Genomic DNA, 25,737 nt, shown 5'->3' with positions numbered 1-25,737 from the left:
AGTAGAGAAATAAAAATCAAATAGCTGAAATTGGTCCAGAAGTGACACAGATGATAAAATTAGTAGTCAAGAACTTCGAAGCCATGATTAAAACTGTAGTCTGTGTTCAAGAAGCTAGAAGAACGACCGAACACGTTACATCCTAGCATAGAAAGAACCGAAATCAAACTCGAGGTAAAAACTGTCATGTCTGAGATGGGAATCTCCCGGGTCAGACTAAGAAGATGTTGTCCACTTCAGAGGAAAGAACTAGTGAGATCAAAGACTTTAGCAATAGAAATGCCCAAAGTAAACCACACTAAGCGAGAAGACTGAAAAGGTTGGAACAGAGCACCAGTCAACAGGGGGATAACTTCAAGCAGCCTAATAATATGTGTAAATGCAAGTTCCCGAAAAAGAGAGGAGAGGTGGAGAGGGAAATTTGAAGGACATCAGAAATTGTATCTACATGGGTAAGTCTGAAGACTTTGGAAGGGATTTTTCAAGTCTCTTGAGACAGTAACAAACACCATGACCTGAGCCGAAACCAAGAGTTGGACACCTAACCGACTGAGCCACCCGGGCGCCCCAACCCCTGTATTTTCCAAAAGAAGAAACCAGTCTAAGAAACCAGAAAAAGAAAAGTAAATGAAAAAGGAAATAATAAAGAACAGAGCCAAAATGATACAAAATAAGACAAGAAAAATAAGTGAAACTGTTCTTTGAAAAAAATCAGTTAAATTAATAAACCTCTAGACGGACTAATCGGGGAAAGGAGAAGACACAAGTTACTAATGTCAGTGATGAGAAAGCTGACATCCTTACAAATTCTTCAGGTATTAAAGTGATAATCAGGATATTCTGAATATCCTTACTCATTTCTTCAACTTAGATGAAGTAGACAATTTTCTTGAAAAGCGCAAATCATCAAAGTTCACTCAAGAAGGAACAGAGAAAGAACCCTACAGTGATTAAAGAAATTGAATTTATCAAAATTTTCCCATAAAATAAATTCTAGATCCAAATAGCTTCCCCAGTGAGTTCTACCGAGTATTTAAGGAAGGAATAATACAATGACACACAAACTGTTCCAGAAAATTAAAGGGAATGGGGCACCTGGGTGGCTCAGTCATTAAGCATCTGCCTTCAGCTCAGGCCATGATCTCAGGTCCGGGGATGGAGCCCCGCATCGGGCTCTCTGCTCAGCGGGGAATCTACCTCTCCCTCTCCCTCTGCCTCTGCCCCCTGCTTGTGTGCTCTCTCTCTCTCTCTCTCTCTCAAGTAAATGAATAAAAATCTTAAAAAAAAAAAAAAGATGCTTAACCGACTGAGCCATCCAGGTGCCCCTAGATGTAAGAATTCTTAAAAGTTTAGTCATCTGATCCAGTACTGTATAAAAAGTGTATGTATAATGACCAAGTAGGATTTATTCTAGCAACTCAAGATTGGTTTAACATTTGAAAATCAATCAATACAATTCACCACATTAACAGAGTAAGAAAAAAAAAGTGATCATCTCGATAGATACAGAAAAGTCATTTGATAAAATCCAGTGTTTGTTCCTGACAAACTCTTGGCAAAACAGAAGGGGAAGGGGATTTTCTTGGCCCGACGAAAAGCACCTGGGAAGATCCTACTGTTGCCGTCACCCGTAATGGCTCAAGAATGCCAGAAGCCGAGCCAGCCAAGAATGGCCGCTGTCACTGCTCCTATCTTTCCAGCACTGCGCAGGAAGAGCTAGCCAATGTGCCAAGACAAGAAAAATAAATAAAAGGCATCCAGATGGGCACCTGGGTGGCTTAGACGGTTAAGCAGCTGCCTTTGGCTCAGGTCATGATCCCAGGGTCCTGGGATCGAGCCCCTCTATCAGGCTCCTTGCTCAATGGGGAGCCTGCTTCTCCCTCTCCCACTTCCCCTGCTTGTGCTTTCTCTCACTATCTCTGTCTCTCTGTCTCTCTCTCTCATAAGCAAATAAAATCTTTTTTTAAAAGGTATCTAGGGGCGCCTGGGTGGCTCAGTGGGTTAAGCCGCTGCCTTCGGCTCAGGTCATGATCTCAGGGTCCTGGGATCGAGTCCCGCACCGGGCTCTCTGCTCAGCAGGGAGCCTGCTTCCTCCTCTCTCTCTCTCTGCCTGCCTCTCTGCCTACTTGTGATCTCTGTCTGTCAAATAAATAAATAAAATCTTTTAAAAAATAAATAAATAAATAAATAAATAAATAATAAAAGGTATCTAGATTAGAAAGGAAGAAATTAAACTTCATTCACAGGTAACATGAACACGATCTTTTGTTTTTGTTTTTGTTTTCGTAGCTGCTTCTGAATTTCCTGTGGAAATGCAAAGGACCCGTAAGAACCAAAACAACCTCAAAGAAGAAAAACAGAGTTGGAGGACGCGGGATAAGGCTACAGTATTTAGGACCACGTGATATTGTCAAGATGAAGAGATCCAGTTATGCAAAGCAGTCCAGAAATAGGTCCGCACCTATATGACTGACTTTTTACAAACGTGCAGAGGCAGTTCGGGGGAAATTCTCCACAGGACCCATCTCTCTGGGTTCTCAGGCTGGATTTCACGACCCCCGTCCAGCTACACAGGAAGCGGGCAGGATTCAGAGCTTTCTAGGCTCCCTCGATACGGCAACCCACCACGACTTCTTACACCGTCATTCCTATCGGATCAGCAGCTTCTCGGGAGCTGGGGGTTGGAATCCCCTCGTGCATCGGAAGGAGACGGAACCGGTCCCGGTGGCAGAGTCACTGTGGTGTGGTGCCGTCTGTCAAGAGGGCAGCTGCAGAGGCCGCAGCAGCCTCCCCTGGTTCACCTTTACAAGAAGCGGCAGGCTGTGTACAGGGAGATCCCTTCGCCTCACCCGTAGCAACCCCCGAAGTGCTGTGTTAGCGGCTCAGTCCGTGCTCTGCAGTGAAAGCCTGGTGCCCGGGGCCCAGACCTCGCCAGCTGCCAGGTGTATTCTCCGAGGCCCCGAGGTGCAGAACTCCTCACTAGGCAGAGGTTCCAGAAGAAGTCCCAAAGAGAGCTCATTTTCCATGGCCGACGGCCAGACCTGCAGCCTCACCGAGTGATCACAGAACAGCAGGGCAGGTGCCTCAGTAACTCACGGGGACATCAGCTGGTGGCCAAGGGGAAGCGCCCTGGCCGCAGCCTCCGGGTCCCCCTCCTGCTCTTGGCCACATCTCGGGAAGAGCCGCGTCCGGAATAAAGGACTGGGGAAGCCCGGGTTTACAGCCACCCCCAAGGATACGGTAAAGAACCTTCTCAAGGCCCACCCTTAAATCCAGCGGCCCTACAACACCTCCCAGAACGCCTCCTCCTCCTCCTGCCTCCTTACTCGTGCCCAGAAATAACTTCATTTTATGGAAAAGAGCGTTTTCCAGATAAGTGAATTTTCCAGATGAGAAAAGTTCATCTCTTTAAGCACTTGGAATTTTATTATTTTAACCAGTAGGGAGGGAAGTCTTCCCAAATGACCCACACATGTTCTCTCTCACGCAGCTCTGTAACTGGCTGGCCTACGGGGACTCGCCGTGAGCAGCAGGGACCAGGCTGTATGAGGCCTCTGGGGCGTCGAGACCCACGGCCTCAGACGGACATGCCTTGAGAGTCGTAGCCGGCCTTGGAAAGGAAGCACACTGTGACACACGGCACACTGGGGGACCCTTGAGGACCTGACGTGCGGGGAAGTAAAGCAGTCACAAGACAAGTTGCGAGTCCACTGATAGGAGGCGCCTGGAGTCGTCAGATCCAGAGGGACAAAGTAGAAAGGCGTCCATCGGGGTGCTGGGAGAGGAAAGCGGCTGTGCGGTGAGTGTTCCCGTTGTACGAGAGGACAAAGTTCCAGAGACAGAGGGGGAGGACGGTGGCCCACCGGGTGTGAACGGCACAGCGTTGCACGCTGAAACATGGTTACCAAGGTCAATTCTGCCAGTGTCTTGTCACAAGTCATGATAAATAATAGACCAGTTAAGAACGCTGCTGATGTTCAGAGTGACCGTCAAGCCAAGGTGGCCGGCGGTGGAGATAGCAGTGACTCGGGGACCGCACCTCTAAGCTCTTCCGGATTGTTTCCAACAGTAGAGATTGAGATAAACGTTCACTGAGCCTTAAGCACCTGGTGGGAGAGGCCGAGCCCACGCACAGCTGGGCTGGCCCAGACTGTCAGCTCGGGCAGGGGCTGGCGTGAAGCAGCCACCACGGGAGTGCTTGGGGCGTCAACAGTCCCCTATAGGGCAGCCTTTCCCTGCCTCGTCTCCCCCACCCCGCTTCCACACCTGAGTGGGGATTGGACCAAGGCTGGCCAAAGTGCCCCTCGGTCCCACGACACATGCAGCCTGGGGTGGAAAAAAATCTTTTTTTTTTTTTTTAATTCATTTGACAGAGAGAGAGAGATCACGAGCACACAGAGAGGCAGGCAGAGAGAGAGAGAGGAGGAAGCAGGCTCCCCGCTGAGCAGAGAGCCCGATGAGGGGCTCGATCCCAGGCCCCTGAGATCATGACCTGAGACGAAGGCAGAGGCTTTAACCCACTGAGCCACCCAGGCGCCCCGGAAAAAGTCTTTTTAACATCTGGTCACAAGGTCAATAGCAGCTAACAGCTGTGGCCTTGGGCTAAGACCCGGGCTTGCCAGTGCCCTGGAGCACCATAGCCCCATCTTGCCGATGAGGAAACGGAGTTTCAGGCCCTTTCCAGCATTAATAGGTCAAATTTCTCTCATACTCACTGTGTCCCCAGAAGCCAGCCATCCTCCGGGACCCACTTCCGACCCTCCAGAGCAGTCAGTCCCCCGCAGACTCATGGTCACAGACCACTGCCTGCCGGGGGCGGTAAGCTCCGAGCCGCGGCTTCTCCTGCGCCGGTCAAAGGGCCCCGTAGAGGAGATGGTCGGAAGTACGTACACGTGTCAAAGACGAGGTGCCGCTGTGCGCCACGGCAGAGGGGAAGCCCTGAAAACACTGAGCTGAGGGACAGGCGCCAGGCACAGACTCCATTCCCACAGACTGTCCCGGGTAGGGCCATGGACGGAGACAGGAGGGAGATTGACAGTGGCTTAGGGCTGGGGCTTTGGGGATGATGATACCTGGTGGGTGCAGGGTTCCCCTTTGAGGTGATGCAAACATTCCAGAATTGACTGGGGTACTGGCCACGCAACTGTGTATATGCTACACCCCAACGGACAGTGCATTTTAAATGGGTGAGCTGTTCGGTGTGCGAGCGCTGGCTCGATACAGCTGTGGAAACTGCATGGAAATCCTCTTGTTTGGCTGGCTGGCCGGCACCAGTGTGCATTCAGTGAGGGTCTAATGGTCCTGATAATCAGGCCAGTCGTCTGGTCGCCGTATGGAAGGAGGGGTGTCTCCGGTCTCTTGCCAAAGCCCTGATCCAGTACGGTCGCCCTCGGGCAGCCCTGCGGGCAGGGTTCGCAGCTGCCGTGCATTGCTGGATGGGAGGGTGAGCGAGGTGTGCGTGTCCTGGCTTGTCGATCAGGAAACGCAGGCATGCGAGGTCAGGCAACCAGCCGACCTCACTCAGCAAGACAAGTGGCAGCCAGGAATAGCGCAGGGTTTCTAACTGCGTCTCACTTGCTGCAAATACCCAGCGCCGCCGCCCGTCATCTGTCTGATTAAAAAGGGACCGTAAACTATGAAGCAGGGCAGCGGCCCTTAAAGCTAAATTGGGCTCAGGCCGGTGCAGGAACGAATCCGGTCTCTGCCTTCCATTCTGCACAGAGCAGAGCAAAAGGCACTGCCTGGGCCCATGTCGGTGGCACAGGTTGGCCTCTCTGGACACGGGCACAGAGACGGAGCTCACTCGCTCAGATGGGTTTTCTTGCATTTAATAGTTTTCATCTTCCTGTGTCAGCGAGCCTGCTGCCGACTGGCGTTCAGCCCTAGGCTAGGGGCCTTCCGCGTGGCAGTCCCAGAGGAGCGGGGACGGGCAGGCTGGTAGATGCAGAGTGTGGAGGGGGGTGGCTGGTGTAGCCAAAAGCCAGTGACCCAGCAAGGTCAAAGATGGCTGTTTGAAACCCGCCCAGTTCTGCAACCTCCCAGCTGAATGACCTCTAGCCTGTCCCGCGGCCCCTTCTCAGGGCCAGTTTCCTCATCTATGAAAGTTCCCGTTTTATTGTCATATGCACTCCGTGGGGGCAGGAAGGGCCCTCCAGCCCTGGAGCGCACTCTGCGTATGTGTCTTTGGATGCTGTGTGTGCACAGTAACCTGTTCCTACCTCCAATATTTGCCCTAATCCGAAGCCCGGACCCCAGCCAGGTGGGAAGCCCTGTCTTTGGGCCCCGCCGGGCAGGACAGATGATGACCAAGAGAGAAATCAAGCAGGAGCTAAAGAAGCCCCTGGGGGGCCGACAGAAATGTCCCCAGACCTGCGAGCACCTCCAGCCATGGCCTCTGTGCGGTTCCCACCAAGCGATCTCCCAGCAGGTGGGGTTTCCTCTGTGGCCTTAAGACCTCACCGACAGGGAGCCCAAGTCCAGAGGTTGGACTGTCACCAGAAGTGACCAGAGGTGACAGGCAGGCCGTGTGCAGGGTCATGGCACGCCTGCTTCTCTCCAGCTTTGTGGGGCAGACGGGCCTGGCCCAGCCCCGACAGCCGGCTCTCCCAGGCCCTGCTCCGGCAGGGGACCTTGCGACAGCTGGCTCGAGTCTGGTGTCTGTGTCTCATCCCAGTCTGGGACTTCTAAATTTAACCTGCTATCAGCTTGAGAAGCGGGAGGGCTTCCACTGTGACTAAATGCCACTTGGAATCCTCTTCACTCAGGGCCACCCTCCTGGCACCTTCCCCTCCGGAACATTCCCCCCACTCCCAGCGCGCACCGCCGGCTGCACGTCCTCGGTGGCATATCGGCCCAAAGGCTCCGATGCCTGAGCAACTCTGGCTTTATGCTGGTGTGCTCCAGCTCAACTTTCATCCACCACTGGCCAGGCCCACAGCCCTGTTGTCCACGCGTGCACGTGGACACACACACACACACACACACACACACACCCCATGCGCTCTCACAGGCAGAGCTCGGGAGCTGACACCACAGCTGAAACCACGACAGTGAGCTGTACCACCCATAAGCCATCTGGGTGGAGGGCGGCCAGCGGAGCCTGTTATGCAATTTCCTGCTTTGGTGTCTCAGACCCAGGAGACAGGATGCAGAGTGCCGTTGCGTTGTTGCAATGTGGAAAACCCAGAGAAGAAACCAAATCCCCAATGCCCACTGCAAACGGGGGCCCCTTGTCTTCCGCGGCGATGCCAGGCGGCCACCGGCAACCGTGGAAGATGAGCCCATGGCCTGCAGCCGACCGGGCAGCCCCTCCCCAAAGGGAATGAGCTGGACTCACTGTGGGCCTCAGGGAACTGACTGCTGCACAGAACCTTCCAGTGTTGGGGCGGGGGGAGGCATTTCCTGCCCGGGGAGCCCAGAATGGACCGAGCCAAAGGCACATGGCCTTCTTAGTAGTCGTTGATAATTATTGAGCTCCAAACGTATGCTCCGTAGCAACACGCCAGGACAGAGGGTATGTAGTGGTAAGGGTTTGGGCTCCAGGGCCAGGATTCAAACCGATCACAGGGTCTGATCGACTCTGCCTCTCCCCAGATGCAGGGCCTTGAGAAGCTTCTTGACTTCTGCTGTCCCTCAGTTTCCTCATCTGTGAAATGGGGACCCTAAGAACACACGGGTTGTTCACACTTGGAAACCAAGCAGAACAGCGTGTTTTCACCGTGTCAGCTAAGAGGCAGCGACTTGGAGAATCCCCACTTTCCATACAGGGTAAACGGGGCTCAGAGGGGCTCAGCGCCTTACCCGACTCATGCAAGTTGCCTTGACTCCATGGTCCACCTCCCACCTCCTGTCCTGTCATAAGAAAGTTCTCATTAGAAGAAAGTGTTTCCTACGAGGGCGCTAATTCCACGCCACCCCCTTTTGTCAGCCCCTGGCCGAGGGCAGGGCACCGAGCCATGTTCTAGACTGACACTGTCCTACAGCCGCTTCCCCGTGTGAAGACAGGTTCGCGGCCCCATGGCCAACGGAACGCTAACTCCCCCTTGTCACATGGGTTTCTCCTGTTTGCCAAAAGTCCAAGCTGCCCCCAAGTCCGGCCTCCACCTCAAGCCTGCCGTCCCTCCTCCGACCGGGGCACCAGCCAGGGGCACTCTTGGCAGGGACTTGAGGTCTCAGGGCCGCGGACGGCAGAGGGTGCGTGAACAAAGCCACCCCCCTCCAAGTACGCTCGCTCCCTTGGCCAGAACACAGGGCCACCAAGCCACACATGTGCCACCACTTCAGAAACACCTTAGAAACATCCAGAGCCTAGCCAGGCCTACTTTAAAATTACATTTTATTTCTCTTTGTGAATATTTGTTGTTTCTTTTTTAAAAAGGTTTTACATGTTCTTCAAGAGTCTCGTGGCTCCTGGTAAGTGCATTGGTTTGTTTTCACAGTACTCTCCACGGCCGCAGACGGTCCTTATTGCTGGAGGAGTGTGTCCACGCCAGGGGAGGGGGACACCACAGGGACTGGGGACCCAGAGGAAAAGCCTGGGGTCTGTGCTCCTGACAGGGAGGAGGCCCAGGGACCAGACCCAAGGTCCTTGGCCGGACCTTTGGCCTCTCCAGGGTCTTTCCAGCCCCGTCTTCAGAAAGGCCAGGAAGGACAGATTGGGGTGCCGGAGGGGTGGGGTGAATCAAGGAGCAAGGCGAGCGGGGGCCCAGGCATGCGGTAGGCCCAGGGAGGCAGCCAGAGCAGCTTTGCCCCCTCCCCGTGGGCACAGCCGTGGTCCCGGGCAGGAGAGCTTGCTCACACGCAGCAGGTAGGTCTCGGGGGCGGGGGGACTCTGCCCCCGACAGCTCAGGACCACTCCTACTGTCCTCTCCTGCGCCCACTCCTCACACAGTGAGAATCCCTTAGTGACGACCCAGCCCAGCACCCGAACCCCAGCCTCCTGACCCCTCGCCCAGGGCCCTTCCTCCTTTTTTTTTAGTGCAAGAAAGACCTGAGTGCAGGGAAGGGCCGCTCCCTTAGGAGGCCAGGTCCTGTCCACGGCAGCAGGACGCCGTCAGCCTGACCCCTCCTGGCCCTTCCCCAGAGGTAGAGCTGGGACCCATTGTCCCCCTCACTCGAGGCTGTGGCCTCTCTGGGTGACAGGGTCTCCGTACACACCAAGGGGAACAGACAGTTTCCAGGGGCAAGGCCCTGCGCCTGACAAAGGGGTTCCCCAAGCAGCACGATGGCGCCACATGCCTGCTTCCGATCCAGCTGTCCCAGGATAGCTGTGGGCCTGCTGTCAGGAGCGGCGCGTGGGAGACACACGGGACATTGAGCACCCCCGGAGTAAGTACAAGAGCAAGGTGCCCCGCAGCCTCCCACGCTGTCCCCGGGACTCCTAACAAGTGGCTCATCTGCAGCAGAAATGAATTATTTTTCTTTTCTGACGGTTTTCTGTGCTAGGGTCGTACTAGTTTGAGTGCAGAGCCGGGTACAGTAGCTGTGGGGGTTGGCGAGCTTGAAGGGGGGGGGTCCCCTGCAGCTCCTACAAGCAGCCTCCAAGGCAGACATTACCAAGAAAGCTTGGGGTCGCTCAGGACCATCCTCGGACCCTGGAGGGCCCTGGACCTGAGGGATGGTGGCTCTCCAGACTGACCTCACTGTCCCAACCAGCCTCCAGAGCGGCCCCAATGCCTGTCAACCATGGCCCCATGTCACCCCCTCCAGCCTAAGGCCCTGATTTTCCTCCTTGAGGATAAGCAGCAGGGGGCAACCGCCTGATGGCCTCCCCGGCCTCCCCAGAACCAGGACCACCTATCCTTGGGTGCCGCCCCTGGGCAGCTTCCCCCCACCTCCAGTCCAACACTGGCACCCAGAGCCCACCTGCAGCTTCTCCCAAAGCGCCTGGGAGGGGCACCCCTGAGAAGGAGCCAGGAGGGAAGCTGCCTGCCTCGCTTATCTTCGAACTAAATCTGGCTCAAGGTGGCTGGTCCTCCAGGCGTCTGGGGCCAGCGGGGACAGAAAAGGAAAAGCAGCACAACACTTAGATGTGCCTGCGGAGCTGTGGGGGGTGGTGCTGGGTACTGAGATGGCAGAGCCCAGGGCTCAACCCTCCCTCTCTCCGCCCAGATCCGCCCCAGGCAAGTTAAGGCTGCCGGAAGAGGAGAGAGAGCGCGGCCCCAGCAGACCCCGCCCGTGGGGGGCGCCGCGGGGACCTTCTCCCAGGGGTGGGGACAGGGCTTGCCACCCGAGCCTGAGAGAAGGGGCTCCTTAGGTGGTCGGTCTGGCTTCTGGTTGCGTTTCTGCTGGAAGGAAAGAATGGGCAGCTGGTTTGAGGTCTAAGTCTGTCCCCCGCCCCTCTGTCAAGACAGCCCGGACGAGGGCCCAGGAGGCTCTCTCTCCTCCCTGCCCTGCCCCCTCCCTCACCTCTAGCAGAAGATGAGCCGTCAGTAGAAGAGAGATCCTGCTTTCTTTGTCTGTTTGGGGCTTTTTCCTTTAAATTCAGCTTAAGGCAAAAGTTTGGCAAAGCAAGTCTACGTAAGGCCGCGTCAGGCAGGACGACGTGGGGAGCTGCCATAGGGGCCGCCGCTCACAGACCAGCAGGAGCCGCCAGTCAGGGCCGCGACCAGCTCCGCTGTCTCCTGCCCCTGAACCTCGTAAAAGAGGTGTTTAAAAAAAAAAAAAAGAAGAAGAAGAACTGAAAAAGCAGTTGTTTCGGGAGTCTCGCAAGTGAATGACTGAAACTGCCAGGAAAGGAGACCCGAGGTGAAGGGGGGGACGTGGGGTTGGGTGTCCCAGCCGGGCCTCCCCCTCCCCGAGAGGAAGCAGGTGCCAGGAGGGCTGGGGGAGCCATCCTGGGGCATGTGCACAGTGAGATCCGCCCGCTCGAGAAGGTAGAGTGGTTGCATTTTGCTGAATGACTGCAGAGTCCGTGGGTGTGCTTGGAGCGGGGTTATTATTTGCGTCTGGCCTCGCGGGGCGCCCTGGCTGTTACCGGTGCTTGGGCGGGATCACCACCAGCGGCTGCCCGTACTTGGGCCGCCACATGAGGACCTGAGCGTCGTTGGCATTGGGCTTGACCAGGGCGCTGGGCGGTATCGGCTCGTTCTTGCTCAGGATTTTGGGCTGGTCCTGGGCGATGGGCTCCCGCAGCCTGGCGCGCTGGCCCAGGGGCCGGTTGGGGTTCACCTCGATGCTCAGCTGCATGCGCCAGTGCAGCGTCTGTAAGATGATCATGTCATTGGTCGAGGTGTTGGTGGCCACCAGCCACGTGGTGAAGCTCTGGTCCCGGTAGATGTTGGTCAGCTTGGCCACGTTGCTCTCACTGACAGGCACGGCCCACGTGACGCTGGGATAGAAGTTGTCGTTCATGCTGATGATGAACTTGGAGTCTCTCTTGGTGGGGCCCACGATGGTGCACGTCTCCGTGGTGTTGCCGTACCAAGGGTAGTTCACCCCGTCTGAGTCACTGATGGCCTCGATCTTGCCCTCCTGGAGGTCCGGGAGCTCCCAGCTGGACCTGAGGACAGGAAGGCCGGTTCACTCAATCAGCCACGCACGAGGCTGCGTCCCCCCGCCCCCCGGGGTAGGGGCACAGGGACAGGTGATGCACAGACATCCACCATCAACATCTGGGCTCCCCCAGACACAGCCCGCTTCAAAGCCACATCCTGTTCTCCTGCATCCTCTCCAACTAGTCATCATACTGTTGCTGTAATACCCCTCAGACAGAAGAGGACCCCAGCCTGTTTCCCGTGTGGCTGGGGGCACAGTGGCACCCGGGGAGCCCCTACCTTGGACACTCATCAACAATCATGTCCATCCCGCCAGACAGATAAAGACAGCGAAGCCAGGGCCAGGGGGCTTTTTCCCCGGCAGTGGGGCCTGGGACCCAGGCAGCCTGACTTCATCCAGTGCCGTTTCCACCTGAGCACCCGTAATACCGAAGCTCAGGACCCTCCGCCCCCAGAATTCTGCACAACGGGGTAAGCCAGCAGCGCCCCCCCAGGATACGGTACTTGACAAAATGCACTCCCGTTCACAGCAGGATCATTCGCTGTGGCCAAAAGATGAAAGAGACCCACGTGTCCCTCGGCAGGAGAATCGATAAACAAAATGGGGTCCATCCACATGCTGGAATATTACTCAGCCCTAAAAAGGAAGGAAGTGTTGCAACATAGATAAACCCTGAAGACATCATGCTGGGTAAACTGAGTCAGACACAAACCGATAAATACTATATGATTCCACGTGTAGGAGGCCCCTAGTGTGGTCAAATTCATAGAAACAGAAAGCAGAACAGCGACTGTCAGAGGGAGGGGCGGGGAGTCAGCGTTTCACGGACGCAGCGTTCCAGGCAGAGAAGACGGAAAAGTTCTGGAAACAGACACACAACGATGTGGATGTGCCTAATGCCACCGAACTCCAAAACGGGGGAAATGGCCGATATCGTTAGGTGTGGCTTCTCGTTATAAAGAGATGCCCTCCTCTACCCAAACGTGTCATTTAATGTTAGCCGTTAGCAAATTTGGGGCCACTATGGGAGGGGTGAATAGGAAGGTGATGTTGCTTCCCTTCTGTTTTGAGTTTATTCCACTGAAAAAGTCACAAATTAGGGTAACACCTGCCTACTAGGCCACCTCCTGCCTGGGGCCGTGAGCTCATCAAAGTCCCAGGGAACTAGGGCAACAGCTCAGACGACCTCCCATTTCTGAGGTCCCCATCAGTCCCCAAGAGCCACCAGGCCACAGCAGCCGCGGGTGGGTGGTAGCAGGCCTGGGGCTACCAGCTCCCCTCTTAGGTGGGTACCGTGGGCCAGAGAAGGAGTTTACGGTCCTTGTCCTGGATTTCTCAGAAGCCCGTGCCTTTGCCCCACCTGTGCTCAGGTGCCCGGAAGGCACCCATTCTGTCCTCTCACGGTGGCTCTACCGGCTTGCAAAAGGGTTTTTTTCAAAGGTAGAAAATAGGGCAGCTGCTTGGTTCAGACAGTACAGCATCTGACTCTTGACCTCAGCTTAGGTCTTGATCTCAGGGTCCTAAGTTCAAGCCTCAAGTTGGGCTCTATGTGGGGCCTACTTAATCATAACCATAATCATAATTAAATAGGAGAAAGTAAATTTGCAAAAGGAACTTTGCTCTTCCATGGCCCCCTTTCACTGCCCAAGAGCTGGCTTGTTTTGAGGGAGGGGGACTCGGCAGCAGAATGGCCCCTTCGCCCAGCCTCAGATTTGCTTCCCCCTCCCACCCCCAGATGCCCGCCGTGGCTCAGTCACGGACAGGTGACAGTCCTCGTGAGCTGACAGACAGCCGTGTCTCATGTGAGCTATTACTCAGAACCAAGTCCTGGGGCATCTGCCTTCAAATCATCAGAGGCCAGCACGGACTGCCCGGGGTCCCGGTCCCTGCCCCTCCCCCTCGCCAGGAGGTGGAAGGGAACTCGGGTAAGGACACAACTTCCGGGAGACACAGACCAGCCTGGACCCAGCCTCAGTCCAGCCACCAGCTCTGATTGTTACAAATCTCTGATCATCCATTTTCCCATCAGTCAACTGTGGATAATCCTCCCCATCTTGCAAGATTTTTTTGATTCTTAAGCGAGTCACTCTACAGGGCAGTACATGGACGCTTCCGGAAGCCATGTGCGGGAGACGTTCAGAGGTGTGCCGGCCCTGACTGACCTGAAGCTCTCTGACCCCAGTTACAGTTTGGGGATGACACATTCTCCGAAGGGAACGAACTCCATGCAGTCACTGTCTCCTCTGAGATTCCGTTTGCTCTGGAATGACCTTGGACTTCATGGCAGACCCTTAGCTCTTTGCTCCACAGCATGGAGGGGCAGGCTGGGACCCCAGCCCTGCACACGCTGAACCTCCTCCTTTCTGCACAGCAGAGATGCTGTAGGGAGGCCACTGCAAGGGGGCAAGCCAGCCTCCCAGGACCACTCAAGCACACAAGTGCCTGGCCAGTGGGTCGACTGGGAGTAGAGACATCTTGTGGGTAAGTGTAGACGGGCCCGTGTCCACGTTCGCACACGAGCAGAAGACACTGGTCTCCCTTGTGTCTACCCCCTTGATCAGTTCACTGGCTTCTGCTGGTCTTCAGGGCATGACCAGCCAGAGAACTTGTGGGACCCAGTACAAGCAAAACCCAAGATCTCCTGTTCAAAAATGAAGAATTTCAACATGGCATCAGCAGAGCACTGAACCATGCGCGGGGCATTCCAGATCATGGGCCCAGGGCGACCATGCAGTCTGCACACCAGGAAACCGCCCTGCTGCCACCTGTCACACACCTGCCCTCGTCCTCGTAAGTGTGTGAATCCAAAGGACAGCAGGCTAGTCCAGGCTTGAAGCTGGACTTTGGAACCCTCTGGAATCCGCTCGAATCACATCTGAATCAGACTCCTCAGCTTCCCTCACGCCCTATCCATCAATCCACTCACCAAACGTTTGCAGAGCACCCACTATCAGTGTTTGCAGAGCACCTGCCACTGGAGGGCCCCACATCCTCTGGCCACCTGGCACCATCCTTGACTCTCCCTCTCACCTCTGAACGTCCCCCTTCCTTTTGCCTTCACGCGGGCCAGGACCTCCGCCTAGGTCTCCCAGCCTCTACTCCTGCCTCCTACAATATTCCCCAGGAGCCTACGTGATTAAAAACATAAATCTGCTCACACCATCCCTGCCTGCAACCCTGATAAACCTGCCATGACTCCTCATGGCCCTTAAAGCCGATGTAGTCAAAGCTCAGGACCCCTCCCGGTGGAGTGCACGCACATCCACGCCCTCCCCAGGCTCCAGAACAAACCCCCAGCCGCTCCTGCTTGTGCGCTGTCTCACCCAGAGCAGGTGCCCCTGAAACAGCCCCTCCCAGGACAGGCCACCACCGCAGCGACGCCGGCAACAGCGGTCATGTTCCCCACGCCCGTCCCCCGTGTATACAGGTCAATGCAGCGCTTCTCCTCAACTACCCTGGGGCCAAGACCAGGGGCACTTGATGGAAGAGGCTTGGAGACAGGAGACCCCTCGCTCAAGGTGACGCAACCACAGGGCCACCAGGCCGGAACCCACGGCTGCAGTGAGCTGGTCCCCAGCAGCTGCCAACAGACCCTCACTCAACACGTGCACAGGCACACACACACGTGCACACGCACGGAGGCTTGCCCGGCGCATGCACACACACACACACGCTCTGAGCACCGTGACTGCCGGAGAACATGAGTCTGACGGGTCATAGAAAAGCCTTCCGTGGGGGCGCCTGCATGGCTCCATCCAGTAAGTATCTGACTCTGGGATTCGGCTCAGGTCATGATCGCAGGGTCCTGGCATGGAGCCCCGCGTCAGGTTCTGCACTCAGCAGGGAGCCCCTCTCTCTCCCTCTGCCCCTCCCCATCCGTCATGTGTGCATTCTCTCTCCAATAAGTAGATCTTCAAAAAAAAGAAAAAAAAAGCCTTCCCTGGAGCCGGGGGCGGGGGGGCTATGCTGAGGGGCAGGGGTGGGGGCTGGGGAGCATCACCCCGGACTGGCCCAAGGCAAAGGCCTCTCAGTGGAGGGTGAAGGCACCCAGGGATGCCCAGGGTAGCACCTTGGGAGGGAAGGGGAGACCTGAGCCTTGTGTGACCTTGGAAGACAGCAGCACGCCGCTCCCCCTGGCTCTAGGAACAGCCCTGGTCCGTGCCAGGGAGGGGCGGTGAGCCTGGGCCCAGCAGGGATCGCCCCTCGTGCCCCGGGACTCCCCACCTCCCAGGGCTCCCACTGCATTTTGAGTTCTGGACCCCAGAGCCAGACCGGACTGGCTCAGCCCAGAGCCTCAGAGCCGAGTTTCCAAACTCCACGTCTCTGTTCATCTCGAGCCTGTCCACGAATCTCCTATGTTATTATTCACTCAAATTTTTTCCTTAAAATCCATCATTTTTTAAAAACTACATTGAGTTTTTCCTAAGAAACACACCAAAATAACATGTTGGGTAGGCTAGATATATTTTTTTCCCCTGATATACATTAAAATAACTATGTTGCTTTAAATCCAAGTTATACTTAGGCTTAACCGAGTTCACTTAAATATTATTTCACATCCCACAACTGATGTCCGGCCGACACTCTGAGAGCCTCGTTTACAAACAAGGATTTGAGGCTTGAGGGCAAGAGGGCTGTCCGCACCAAGGCTTTTCTGCCCACGCTGGTCTCCGGGCCTCAGATGGGTCACACGGGCTCTCAGGCCTTATCTTCCCCCGCTCCCAGTCTTACACATTTCACAGTTCCGTACCATTTGCAAAGAGTTCAAATTCTGTAAAAGTTTGCAACCAGGAGCCCAGTTTCCTGACTTCTGCCCCACGAGGACCCCCACAGGGCTGGCCCCTTCCCTCCAAGCGCCTGCTCTCCAACGGAGGGTCTGGGGGGGGGTCCCCCCTTCCTGCCTGCTCCTAGGGTTTCCCCCAAACAAAAACGCCACTCCTCCCGGGGCCCAGCCCCCCTCTTTGTCCAGGCCGTAGCCCAGGTCCCCCAGAAAGGACCAACAGTGCCTGTCTAATTTGAGTTCTTAGTTACAAAAGCTGTGCTCTATTTTTTTTTTAAGATTTTATTTATTTATTTGAGAGCGCGAGAGAGCACCAGCAGGGCAGAGGGGGAGAGAGAAGCAGATTCCCCACTGAGCAGGGCCTGACATCCGAGACCATGACCTGAGCTGAAGGCAGACGCTTGACTGACTGAGCCACCCAAGTGCCCCAAAAGCGGTGCTTTTCTTAAAAAAAAAAAAAGTCAAGAAGAGTATGAAGTAAGAAACCAACGCCGCGTCTCCCATGCCTCCCCCCACCTCCCTGAGGTTACTCCCCACATTACACTTGGGTAAACACCCTTCTAGACCTTTCTCTGGACAGACACGCAGCACACATCGCCACTCACAGTGTTTTCTTTTTAACAAAGTGGGGCTCCTGCCCTGCGTATTTTACAACTTCTGTAAGAAAACGCCCCACGAGGACCGTTTCCCCCGTGGCGGCACCCCCGGCCTGGCCTCCTGGGCAGTACCCGCGTTGGCAGACCACGCTCGCCCTCCCCACCGACGGCCACCGGAGCCGCTCCTGGCACTTTGAGGGCGTTTTCAACCTCGTATACATCCTTACGCCCTGGCTCTTCCGTTCATCGTTTGGCAATTTTTTTTTTTTTTTTTTTTTTTAGGTCAGGAGATTTTTTTTTTTTTTTTTTTGTCCGCCTACTATATGTCAGGCACCGGGCCAGGTGCTCCAAGTCTCTGTAAGACCAACTCCACGAGCAGAACTGCATGAAGGACGCGTATATTTGAAATTGTCAGAGATCCAGCCAAACCCACCTTCCAGAAGCTGCCGACCTCGTGCCCCTCCAACAGCGAGTGAGGCCGTCCACTTGCTACCACCCCCACCCCGCCCCCACCGCCGACCCCAACACGGGGCATTAGGGATCAGTTTCGTTTCTACCTGGATCTGATCAGCAAACAACCAAGGATCTCCGGATTTAATTTGTTATTTCCCCGATCACTGTGGCGGCTGGGTCCCCCCTTGCACGTCTCCGGGGGCAGCCGGCTTTTGTTTTCGGGACTCGGAAGGGGAGGGTTGGAGCCGTCGCTTGGCTAGGGCCGGTCCACGGGGAGCTCTCTTTGGGCCAGGCAGCTCCCCCCCACCCCCGCCGCCACCGCCACTTCCTCCCACCCCAAAGCCTGGAAACAAGGACTTCCCTCTCCCACCCGAGCCGCCCTCGCCTCCGCCAGGCCCCGGCAGATGGGGGAGGCCACCTTCCGGTCCCAGAGAGGAAGCTTCGTCCTCGATTGTTCTGTGCGGGGCCCGCGGCTGCAGGAAGAGGCCACGTGGTCCCCCACTGGAGCAGAGCAAGCCCCCTTGGGCAAGAGGCCTCAGGTGTCAGAGGCGGTTTCCTCATCCTAAAACGAGGACCCCAAGAGGTCCTGGGGAGAAAAGAGAGGAAGGGGAGCCGGGGCGGGTGTGCACATGGCCCAGCTCCAGCGTCCCCCCTCCGCCTGAAGCCTCAGTCCCCAGCCCCGCCACCCCTGCCCGGCCCCTTCCCACCAGCCTCCCGCAGCCCTGACGGCAGGTGCCATCGCATGCTCTGGCTGGAAAGACCCCCCCAACCCCCGCCAGCAGGTCTCCTCACTCGAGGCTCCCACGCTGTAAGCGGGTCCGCGAAACCCAGCCCAGAAGAGAGCACAGCTCTACGAGAGCCATCTTTCTGCGGACGCGGCCAGGGATCGCAGGATCACCAGTGAACTCGTAGCAGCTCCGCCACGGACAGGGCCACCGATCAGGTGCGTGGAATGCACCAGGCACTGTGCTGAGCTCGTACGGCGCATCTCCTCCCAACACCCGGCGAGGGAAGGACCTTTCTCCCCACTCAAAGGTTAAGAGACCGGCCCCAAGTTCGCAGCTGGGCTAGGGCGTGGGCAGGGAGCACTGGCCGCCCACAGAGACCCTCTCTCTTGAGCTCTTCCTCCCCTAGCCCCCAACCAGCCCTGGGCCTCAGCCACACCCCAGCTTCCCTGGGGGCCCCCCGGGAGGGCAAGCTGGGGACAACATAAAGCATCTCCCACACAGGCTAGAAATTGTGACTTGTCACTTCGAAGGCTGTGCTGGCTGACAGGTGGCGGTTGAGGAATCGTGGAGGAGGGGGCTGTGGAGGCAGGTGTCTCCAACAGTTTGGGGGAGGTGGCTTTTAAAGCAGTGTGGGTGGGTCGAAAACCATATAGAACCCTGCGAAGCTGGCACGGAGAGACGCTGCCGTCCGTAGGAGTCGGTGTTCGACTGAGGCGTTCCAATTCAAACAGTTCAAACCCGGGTGTCATCCTAAAAAGTTCTCCCGGATTAGAGATTAATTTTAAGCAGGGATAACGTGCAGGGGTATTATGGGTTTTGGTTAAGTATTTGGAATTAATATTTTGGATTCAAGCCCGTTTGTAAAGGGACAGAAGCCCTACCCTTGACCTTTGCCCCTGGGCTGCTCTCTCCCCAGGTCACGAAGGCCCAGAGCGTGGGTTTCATTTGAAGTATTCACTTGTGAGGGTCTCGTCCAGTGGTTCTCGGTCAGGGGTGACTCTGCACCCCTCCCAGGGACATCGGGCAAGGTCCACAGACAGCTTGATGGTCCCGGCGGGGGCGGAATTCTCTGGCACCAAGTAGGCCGAGTCTAGGGATGCTTCCCACGCCCCACAGTGCACAGGACGGGGGCAGCTGTGGCCCGCCCGTGTCTCTGCGCAGTCCCTCCTGACCACCCCTCGCTTTCTGCATTGTCACGGGGCTCAAAAAGACGAAAAAGCATCCTTTGGGGTTGGAGAGATCGCACCTAAAATGCTTCCGTTTGCACTGGAGAAGGAGCAGACACTGGGCTCTCTCTAAACGAGGTCTTCTCATTTCCAGAGCGCCCGGGTCGAATACAGAGCTCTGCCCACGGATCAGAGGAGCCACGCGCTCGGTCATTCCACTTTTTAATACGATTCAGCCGGTGAGTCCTAAGTGGGGCTGCTTCCAACTCAGCGTCACAGCCACAGGGCGATCACCTAGACCTGTCCTCTCTCGGGCCCCTCAGAGCCGCCTGCGGGGACTTCTTTTCCTATCCCCCCAACAGCTGACACACAGCACCAGGGGACCAGCCAGGGCCCAGAGCCAGGGTGGTCGTCTGTTCTGGCCCTGGGCCTGAGCGCAGGAGGGGTTGCGGCACACAGGCTCTGCCTTCTCTGTGGGGCTGGTCCTGCCCCAGCTGGGAGTTCAGGCCCAGGGAGGATGGGGTGCAGGGGACACAGGCCCCCTCCATCCTGTAAGAGGTGCCCCTTACACCTCTTACAAAGGGAAACAAGTGGAGAGCGAGGAAACCGGCCTTCAACCTCTGAAAACGCAAATCATCCGTGACTTGCACTATTTTTAAATTTTTAAAAGTCAGGGAGTGGGCGCTGTGTAAAAGACGGAGACCTGGGCTCAGGAGAAACTTCGGGACCGCGGGAAGTCTGCATCGCTCTGAATTCTGCAGCCTCGGCCGCGGTTCTCCGCTGGCACAGCCCCGCAGTGGAGAGGATGGTCACAGTAACAATGTCAAAGACAACAACCCTGGGCCTGGCACCGTGCCGACCGCTTGACAAATGTCACCTCCCGTGATTCTCGCAGTAAGCCGCGGGGCAAGGACTGTGACCGGCCCTGTTTGCAGACAAGGAAACCGAGGGCCAGAGTGGCTAAGATCACAGCCTGGAAAGTGCAGAGCCTGGACTCCCGCCCAGGCCCGCTCGACCGCAGCTAGGTGTGCACCGGGTGCTTCTAACCAGGAAGCAAGGACTGGCACGGAAAGGTTAAGTCATCTCGGGTCTCCGGCCTCAGGCCTGCCTCCAGCAATAGTGCCTAGAAGGACACGAAGCCACCAGAGGGAGGCTTCCAGGCCTTGCGCACGCACCGGGAGGCGGACCCCAGCCAGGCCGGCCCCTCCCCGCAGCACACCGTGGTGTCGGCCTCAACTCAGCGCCCGGGTCCTCCCGCAAGTCCTTCCTCCTGGCACTCTCACCTTCCCACGTTCCGCGAGTCCCTCTGCCTTCCCCTCCACTTCCAAGGAAGAAGACAGGCTTTCCCTAAAACCCCTAGAAAAACCTGTGTCTTGTCCGTCTTCCCAGATCCTTTACAAAGTCCCAGAAGACTTCCGGTTTAAGGCTTCCTAGGAGAGTCCACACCGAGGAGCTAAGAATGTTTCCCTCCTTGCCGTGGGAAGTCAGCGCCCTGCCTTGGTTAACAGCCACTTTGGAGAATCAAAAGGCTTCGGGTGTAGACATCAGTTTGACGGAGGAACGTGCCCCCCCCACCTCTATGGGGCGGTCCCGGTCACCCCCCCTTCTACCCTTTGCCACCTTCCTCTTGTCTCCCTTCCAACTTCAGGGGTGCCCCGGGAGTTGTTCAGTGGAAGAGCGACAAGATCCGGGGTCCCACCGCCCTCCATCCCCTCCTCACCCCCTCTAATTTTGGCGGGGGGTGTGTGCCAGGATGTTCTGAAATCAGCGAAAAGGTCCAACCCCAGGGACCCCCTGCTCCGCTCCTCACTTGCAGAACTGGGAAGCAGGGTGCACGGGGTGGCAGGCTGCCCTCAGGGCCTGCCTAGCTCCCTCTGGGGGACCTCGTGCTCCGAAAGAGCTATTTTCACCGCCCTATCTCAGGGTGGCCCTGAAAGCTGAGTTGCTTTCCTTTCTACTGGTACTCTTTCCAGAATGGGGATGACCACCTCTGCGGCCAGAGAACAGAGCAGAAAAGTAGACCCAGGTTCCGCGTGTCCTGCACCAAGACGTGCATTGTCCTGGGAACATTCTGGAGACCAAGCTGGAGAGAAGCAGCCAGGGTTAGGGCCCCTCTGGAGCCTTTGGGACACTGACAGGGGATGTCTACATACAGCGGCCTTCTGCCTCGGGGAGAGAAACACGCTACTCCGTGAAGCAAACTACGTTTCTAAAACTAGCCATCCTCTCCAACAAAACACCGTAGGAACTGCAAAGCCTTCCCCCAGGCCCTCACGCACCTCTGAAAACACTGCAGAGACAAGTTCGAGCCCAGCACAAAGCTCGATAGAAATAACCACGGAGGCATCCAAGGGCCCCATTCCCCTCCGGAGTATGGGCCACAAGTGCCTCCCAAGGAGGCCCGAGCCGGGGGGTGGGGGGCGGCAAGCCTCAGCCTTTCTCATGGCGCCGGGACAGCATGCTTGTCAGATTTGCCAAAGAGACGCCTGGTGGAACGCGCCTCTACAAATGGGCCTCTTACAGGCAACGACACAGGAACCCCAGGGGCCGGTGACACAGGGAGGGAAGGTCCCAGAGCCATGACCCCAACCCAAATCGACAGGCAACCCGTTGAGAGCACCGGGCCAAGAGGGAGGACTCAGAGGCCGCTTCCGTACCTGCCTAAAGCTTCCCCTCTGGCCCCAGCTCCCACCCCAGACCCCCAAGCTCCCCAGCCTGAGCCGCGCCCCCAGCACTCGCCCCGGGCCGTACTCACATGCCCTGCTCCCCGTACTGGTTGTAGAACTCCATGTGGCTGCACGCCTGAATCCAGCCCACGATCCAGGTCTCTTTCTTGGGGATGGGCGGCATGACCACCTGGGCTGAGGCACGGAAGTGGGGTGTCCGGTAGCGGAGCACCACGCTGGAGGACTCGTCGATGCTGGTGGGGACGGGGTCGATCGAGGCTTTCACATCAATCACGGTGATACCTTCCCGGAAGACTCTGGCTTTGCCCCCGATGCTCTGAATACAGCCCATGGCACACAGTACCGCGCGGATCTCCAGGGAGGGCCAGCAGTCCCAGAGGAAACTGGGCATTGAAAGGATGGAGGCGGCCTGACCCAGTGCAGACGGTACTGCTCTCCAACCTCAAATCTCAAGACCGATATCCATAGGATAGAAGATTCACTGAGTACAGGGTCTTTGCATATCACTCTCTCCGGCCCGTTTATAAATAAGGATTTTGCTGCATTTCAAGAGCCCTGGGTTCTCTCTTCTGCTAGCAGTGGACAAAAATCACCGATATTCTTTGGGTTAAAAAAAGGAAAGTTTGGAGGCTAATGGACAATCATGTTGTTCAGACATGCAGCCCTTCCGTGCCTCACACGCGGGGAACGCAGCTCCGAGACGCTCCTGAAGTCTTGGGGCGAAGAAGGCAGAGGCCGGCAGACACATCAATAGGAAGGCTCGTCCCCTGCGCGGTGCGGCCACCCTCGCTGCAGAAGTCCGACTTCCTGCCCTTCTGCCTTCCGCACGCGCTCGCGCGGGGCACACGCACCGGCCGCTCGCCCAACGGGGCCGGATCAATGGAAGAGCAGTTTCTGTTCGAGCGCGGAGGCCCGGGCGCCCTCGGGGGCGAGCGCCGACCCGCGGCTTCCAGGAGGCGAGCGCCGGGCTCCGGCCGCCCGCGGGGTCCCCGAGGAGCGCGGCGCGGGTCCCGGTCGGCGCCCACTCGCGGGCGCGGGCCGAGGCCCCCACGCGGGCGCGCCGCGTCCCCCCGCCGCCGCCGCCGCCCGCCGCCGCGCGGGGCTCCGGGGCTGCGCTCGGGCCGCCGCCTGGCTCGCCGCGGCCGCCGAGGACCTGGTGGGGGGGTGGAGGAGACAGGACGTCAGGGCCCGCCTCAAAGTTGAGCCGAACTTTGCTGCGGGGGGCGCGCGAGGCGGCGACGCGTGTGCGCGGGGCGCGGGCTGCGGAGCTGACGGCGCAGCTCTGGGCGGTCTCCCCGGAGGCGGCGCCCCCCCTCCCCGCCCGCCCCGTCAGTGGCGGCTGCACGACCGCGCGCACCAGCGAATAATCGCCGCCCGTGACATCTCCGCTGACACCCTCCCGGCCCGCGGGTGGCGTGGGGTGGCGGGGGAGGGCGACCGGCCGGCACCGCAGTGGGCCGCGTGGACTCGCCGGCCCTGGCACTGCCCCCGGCGCCCGAGCCCCTTCCCCTGCCGGGTCCCTCCGGCCCCCGGGGGGGCGCAGTGTCACTCCGCAGGCCGGTGTGATCGTGCGTGCGCCCCTTCCCTAACCGGGATCCCCCGACCCCGGAGGGCGCAGTGCCCCAGCCTCGCCGCGTCGGTCGCCTCCGTCCCCACCCTCGCCAGCCCCGAGCGGCCCTAGGCCCCCAGCGCGTCGGGCGCGCTCGCCGCCGCCGGGGAACTTTGGCGCGCACGCCCCCACCCGGGCGGCGCCACCGACTCACCTGCCCCTCCGGCCGCTCCGCGTGCCCCGGACGCCGCCCTCCGGACGCCCCTGACCCCCGCCGCGGGTACGTCCTCGGGGCGTTCTCCCCTCCCCCGGGCAGTGTCCTTTGGCTCTACTGGGGTCCGGGGCGGCCGTGGGCGCCCCCGGCCCCCGCCGCCTCCTAGCTCTGGGCTGCGCGGGGCGGGTGGGGGTGGCCGGGGGCGGAGGGGTGAGGCTCGGGGCTCTCTCGCCCCCACCCCGTGCGTCCGCTTTATTTTATGATCATTGTGAGCGCGCTGTCGCCGCTCATACCCGCCACCGCGCCGCAGCCGCCTGGCGCGCCCCGCGCTGCCTCGCTCTGCTGCAGCATCGGAAAGGCAACCAGGTCAAACTTTGCAGAAACTCAGCCCCTGCGCCGACCTGGCCCCGCGTCCGCCCGCAGCCGCGGCCGGAGCGCAGCGCACGCAGGGACCGCCGCCCGCTCGCCGGCCCCGCGGGGATGCAGGTCCGCAGGCGGCGGCGGGCGGGCGCCGCCTCCTCCTCGCCGCCCGCCCTGCTCTCCACCCTCGCTCCCCGCACACAGCCCGCCCTCCCCCTGCTAACCCTCTCCCCGGCTCCCCTCCCCTCTCTCTCCTCCTGCAGCTTGTGGGGAGCTAAGCCTCTCCTTGCAGAAACGACATTTCCTTTCTGGCTAACCCCAGGAATTCTGGGTAGTGTAGTTCGGCTTCTGTCGGGTCCAGGTGGGCTCCTCTGCCCTTGGAGCTGGGCAGCCTCCCTGGGGAGGAGGGATGCAGCTCGTGGTATTCCTGGCCATGGTGGGGCCATGGCTGGGTGGAAACAGTACAGGGACCCTGGGACGCCCCAGGGCTGGGAAGCTTGGGGGAGAAGTCCGAGGATAGGATTCCTGGGACCGAGCCTCTTGGAGCTCAGACAGGTGGTCAGGCCTGTTGGGCCCCGGCTGGGATAAAGTGCTTCATCATTTCCTCTGCCCTCAGCCACCCCTGGGGAGGGAGGTCTATTATGGGTGCTTCACAGAGCAGGAATTCAAAGCTGGGAGACCCCAGAGACTTGCCCGAGGCCCCACCCCGGCAGGTGTCCCAGCTGATACTGGGACCCCAGCCATCTGAGTGCCCAGGTTCAAGGGGGGGTTGACCCTGGAGAGTCCCGTGAACCTCTCTGAGCTGCTGCAAACCACCAGCCCCACCCCCACCTTGCAGTTTACTCCCCCAGGGAAAGGCCAGGTGGTTTGTGACATCAGAAAACCTGGCAGCCACTTAGAGCCGCACTCTGCCCCTGCCCTGCCCCTATGACTCTGACTTCCAAAGGTACCCACAGCCCACTGGGGAGCAGGCCCTTCCGGCCAGTGTCCCATTAGAACATTTTGAGTGCCCGTGAGGGCAGGAGCTGGAGAGGGAGGGTTCCGGCCCCTCTGAGGTCTCTTCTTTGAGGGATAATCAGCCGGGTAGAGGGACCATCGCATGCCAATGCCAGCTTAGGCCACAGGTGCCTTATTTCTAGTCCTGCACACTGAGACGAAGGGTAGGTGGCCCTCATGACCTGTTTCCTGCTACAGAGGAGAAGCCCAGCCAGCACCGGTCTCCCAAAGACCCCGTGTAAATGTCCAGTTTGATGAAGAAGACTTCCCTGGCCTCATAACCCAAGGTGGCCTCTCCCTGCTGTGACATCATGGCTCCCCCAAAGCATTCTGCTCTTCTGGAGCTCACCAGGGCCTGCGACACCACCTTTGCCCTCAGATAACTGTTACAATATTCAGTTTCTATATAGGTAAGATGTTAACGTGTGGGGATGTCTGTCTCATCTCCCAACCCCCATCACCCCCAGTGCCTGGAACAGAACAACCCCCACCGGCCAGGGGGTTCACTGAAGTCACAGATGCCATCCTGGCGACAAGGACACGGTCGCTTGCTCTGTGAACTCGCGCCAGGCTGCACATTTTTCTCATTTGATGTGAAAAGGACAGAGGCCAGAGCCTTAACCTTGTCACTGAATAGCCACACCCCTGGAGATGGTGCTGCCTGAATGACCCCTGACACCTGAAGGTGGGCTATACAGACAGACCTAGGGAT

The 25,737-nt window shown here is 58.0% G+C and overlaps 2 protein-coding genes and 2 long non-coding RNA genes across 5 annotated transcripts; 1 reads left to right on the top strand and 3 right to left on the bottom strand.

The window, feature by feature from the left end:
- Positions 1-8,465, top strand: LOC116570697. Of its 2 annotated transcripts, none has more exons than XR_004277530.1 (3): positions 1-452; positions 2,290-3,799; positions 8,378-8,465. It is a non-coding gene; the product is annotated as an uncharacterized LOC116570697 (long non-coding RNA). The 2 variants fall into 2 exon arrangements; XR_004277529.1 differs by lacking the exon at positions 8,378-8,465 and adding an exon at positions 7,594-8,321.
- LOC116570698 lies at positions 3,404-5,849 on the bottom strand. The gene is made up of 2 exons (XR_004277531.1): positions 4,716-5,849; positions 3,404-4,140 (listed from the first exon to the last, which is right to left on the bottom strand). It is a non-coding gene; the product is annotated as an uncharacterized LOC116570698 (long non-coding RNA).
- FAM78A (family with sequence similarity 78 member A) lies at positions 8,319-22,886 on the bottom strand. The gene is made up of 2 exons (XM_032308158.1): positions 21,975-22,886; positions 8,319-11,500 (listed from the first exon to the last, which is right to left on the bottom strand). The coding sequence occupies exons 1-2, from the start codon at positions 22,295-22,297 to the stop codon at positions 10,972-10,974; spliced, it is 852 nt and encodes a 283-aa protein (XP_032164049.1). The 5' UTR covers positions 22,298-22,886; the 3' UTR covers positions 8,319-10,971.
- On the bottom strand, positions 22,487-24,020 carry LOC116570873 (translation initiation factor IF-2-like). The gene is made up of 3 exons (XM_032308461.1): positions 23,970-24,020; positions 23,670-23,783; positions 22,487-23,059 (listed from the first exon to the last, which is right to left on the bottom strand). Exons 1-3 carry the CDS (start codon positions 24,018-24,020, stop codon positions 22,514-22,516), a joined length of 711 nt encoding a protein of 236 aa, XP_032164352.1. The 3' UTR covers positions 22,487-22,513.
- Positions 24,021-25,737: the final 1,717 nt, after the last annotated feature.

Source organism: Mustela erminea, chromosome 12 (assembly GCF_009829155.1).
Source record: "Mustela erminea isolate mMusErm1 chromosome 12, mMusErm1.Pri, whole genome shotgun sequence".
Classification (NCBI taxonomy): Eukaryota; Metazoa; Chordata; class Mammalia; order Carnivora; family Mustelidae; genus Mustela; species Mustela erminea.
This window is presented reverse-complemented; position numbering and strand designations above follow the sequence as displayed.

Coding starts and splice junctions, on each gene's coding strand:
- FAM78A (XM_032308158.1), bottom strand. CDS start 22,297: ATGCCCAGTTTCCTCTGGGACTGCTGGCCCTCCCTGGAGATCCGCGCG. Junction 11,501..21,974: donor CAGTACGGGGAGCAGGGCAT/GTGAGTACGGCC, acceptor TCCTGTCCTCAG/GTCCAGCTGGGAGCTCCCGG.
- LOC116570873 (XM_032308461.1), bottom strand. CDS start 24,020: ATGCTGCAGCAGAGCGAGGCAGCGCGGGGCGCGCCAGGCGGCTGCGGC. Junction 23,784..23,969: donor CGCCAGGCGGCTGCGGCGCG/GTGGCGGGTATG, acceptor GGACCCCAGTAG/AGCCAAAGGACACTGCCCGG. Junction 23,060..23,669: donor CGGAGCGGCCGGAGGGGCAG/GTGAGTCGGTGG, acceptor CCCCCCCACCAG/GTCCTCGGCGGCCGCGGCGA.